General features: G+C 38.3%; 1 protein-coding gene across 2 annotated transcripts; it reads left to right on the forward strand.

Annotated features, from left to right (window-relative positions):
• Window positions 1-395: 395 nt before the first annotated feature.
• Window positions 396-1,239, forward strand: LOC144703188 (protein RADIALIS-like 6). 2 transcript variants are annotated; one of them, XM_078575302.1, is made up of 2 exons: window positions 396-762; window positions 870-1,239. In XM_078575302.1, the coding sequence occupies exons 1-2, from the start codon at window positions 738-740 to the stop codon at window positions 1,106-1,108; spliced, it is 264 nt and encodes an 87-aa protein (XP_078431428.1). In that variant the 5' UTR covers window positions 396-737; the 3' UTR covers window positions 1,109-1,239. The 2 variants fall into 2 exon arrangements, with proteins under 2 accessions (XP_078431428.1, XP_078431430.1); XM_078575304.1 differs by having other exon boundaries at window positions 396-1,239.
• Window positions 1,240-2,700: the final 1,461 nt, after the last annotated feature.

The raw sequence follows: 2,700 nt of genomic DNA on the forward strand, positions 1-2,700 counted from the left end.
AATAAATTTCTTTCAGGCATTGATTGAGAGAGTTTAACTTTTAAGTTGTTCACTTTATATGATGGTTCAACACATAATAATGTTTTTTAAGTCATAAGCATAGAAACTGGAGTAAAGCAACTTCAAAATTTGGACATAACCCAGTTCCAAAGTAATGTTAGAAACCCCTACTTCTTCATAATACGACTGAACAAAGTTTTGGTTTAGGTAATGATGACACGTAGATGGGTGCATTGGCTTGCCGAATTTGGGACCTAAAGAAGCACAAGACTTTTCTCAAAAATGACATTGAAAAGTCAATTCTAATACGTGATCCATGTAGACTTGAGTGCAAGAATGTGGAGATAAATTAATCAAGAAAATTTTAAAAGAGATATTGGCAGATCACGGTGAGGAATACGGTATCCTTGATATATTTTCTCTCGTAGTTACAGGTGATGTAGAATGCAGGAGGCCCGCATAGTTTTATAGTTACAGTTTATCGAGATCCCGATAGCCACGGATGGATTTTGACTGTTCATGCATCTGCTAAACGTGTTGCCTCGTCCCTTAACCAGGAAATGCGAACGTCTTTATCTCCTCCAGCTCTGACATGAGAACGAGTGGCCAATAGCGGAAACAGATAATTATATCTCCCACCATGTTCCAAGGTTTGACTTTACAAAAAACATCTCTGGTCGACTACTATAAAACTAGTAGTTGCAACATAAACCCTCCAAAAAGCTCTGCGCTCTCTCATGCTTTCATCTCAACCCATTAACAGTTCCCTCTCTCCCTCTCTCTCTTCTATTCTTCTGCTGTTCTATAGTTGATAGAAGAAATTAGTTTCTTTAATAACATTTCAATTCTTCTTTTTTCCTGAAGAGAAGGCATGGGTTCGTCAAGAGGGCAAGCCAGCATCGGCTCATCGTGGACGGTGGAGCAGAACAAACGATTTGAGAGGGCACTGGCGGTCTACGATGAGGGTACAGCGGACCGCTGGCGCAACGTGGCGCGCGCAGTGGGAGGCAAATCCGCCGAGGAGGTGAGGATACACTACCAAGCTCTGGTGGAGGACTTGAATAATATCGAGTCAGGCAGAGTTTCTCTCCCAAACTACCGGACCTGAGCTCCGCCCGAGTGCTTTTTTTAATAATTATAGGATGGTCTATCTCTTTCTCTCTCTGTCCGTGTATCTGACTCTCTGTGTAGCTCTCTCTTGGACTTTCTCTATCTCCCTAGCTGTCTTTCTCTCTGTAAGTCTCTGCGTCTTTCCCTATCTATATCTCTCTCCAAGGCTTTCTCTATCTATCTATCTATCTATCTATCTATCTATCGATCTATCTATCTATCTATCGATCTATCTATCTATCTATCGATCTATCTATCTATCTATCTATCTATCTATCTTTCTCAATCTAGCTCTCTGTGTCTTTCTCTATCTGTATCTCTCTCTAAGGCTTTCTCTATGTCTCTATCTGTCTTTCTCTATGCAACTCACTGCATATTTCTCTTGCTGGATTTCTCTCTCTCTCTCTCTCTCTCTTGTTGGAGAGTCGACTGAGTTCAAGAGATTCAGCACACAGAACACGTCTCTAATCATATATTTAATGGGCTGAATGAATCAACGCGTTGATAATTTCTTTGCATCTTATGGAGGAAATATAATTTCCAGACTTCTCTCGCCCGTAATAAAAATGGATTTTATTGTAGTTAAATCCTTGGTGAAAATTTCAGAGAGGACACTTTTTTATGAACCATAAATTTCACTTGTGTAATTCACAATGACGTTTTTTTATCACGTAATAATATTCAAGTTTAATTTGGGTTTCATTTACTTCTCACATCATCGAGAATATTACCTGCACGGTGACGCCAAAACGATCAAAATGGATTAAGAATAAAATAAATGTTAATCAGTACTTAGCCAAAGATGACCCGTTTCTATGACGCGAAAGAAAATAATATAAGTGTGGCAACGATGGCGATCCTCGTCAATTCATGAACAAAACTAGATGGATTTGGAGTAGCTGTTTGGTGGTTTTTTTTAAACAAAGCCAAAAAATGATATGAAACTCGTATTCTGTTCATTTGACTGAACTACTTGAGCCGGATGAAAGCAAACCCTGACGTGCAATTTTAAAGGGGGGAATCGTGAAGGAAAATATCTTGAATTTTCCTTTGCATTCTCTTATATTAGACATACATTGATGTAATTACAAACGTACAGACATATACATAAAAATACCTGGAGAACGATATGTACATTCAATGGGCTCCCACATGTCGTTCTAGAAGAGCTCTCGGCCTTCCTCTATTTACTCATCTTATTAGAATTTAAACGAGAAAGGACTGTAATTTAAACGAGAATGCACATCACCAAATTTAACTGAGATCGCGAGTTTAACTTATCGATTACGGCTGCTGACGCTTTCTTTTGGTTCATACTCACGAAATACAAAGTTGGCAACGCAGATTTGCTTTTATTGTAAATGGCCCCTAGGTCCTTCAAGTTTATGAACTGTAATTACATATATTCAGTTTTGATATCGTTGTGAATGCAGATACAAAGACTAGATCTCTCGTACACAAGCCAACTGTTTTATGCTAGAAAACGCAATATTTTAAGCTGTCAAGAAACTCGAACCGGCAGTATAATTTAGGGGCCTATTTTAAGTTCAAGTGTAGTTTTTAATTTCAATTTCTGATATAAATATTAAA

The sequence above is a fragment of the Wolffia australiana genome, chromosome 5 (assembly GCF_029677425.1).
Source record: "Wolffia australiana isolate 7733 chromosome 5, ASM2967742v1".
NCBI lineage: Eukaryota > Viridiplantae > Streptophyta > Magnoliopsida > Alismatales > Araceae > Wolffia > Wolffia australiana.

Bases quoted from the DNA above. Each gene is read 5' to 3' on its own strand.
- LOC144703188 (XM_078575302.1), top strand. From the start codon at position 738: ATGCTTTCATCTCAACCCATTAACA. The intron at 763-869 runs GTTCCCTCTCTC...CCTGAAGAGAAG, and splicing joins TTCATCTCAACCCATTAACA to GCATGGGTTCGTCAAGAGGG.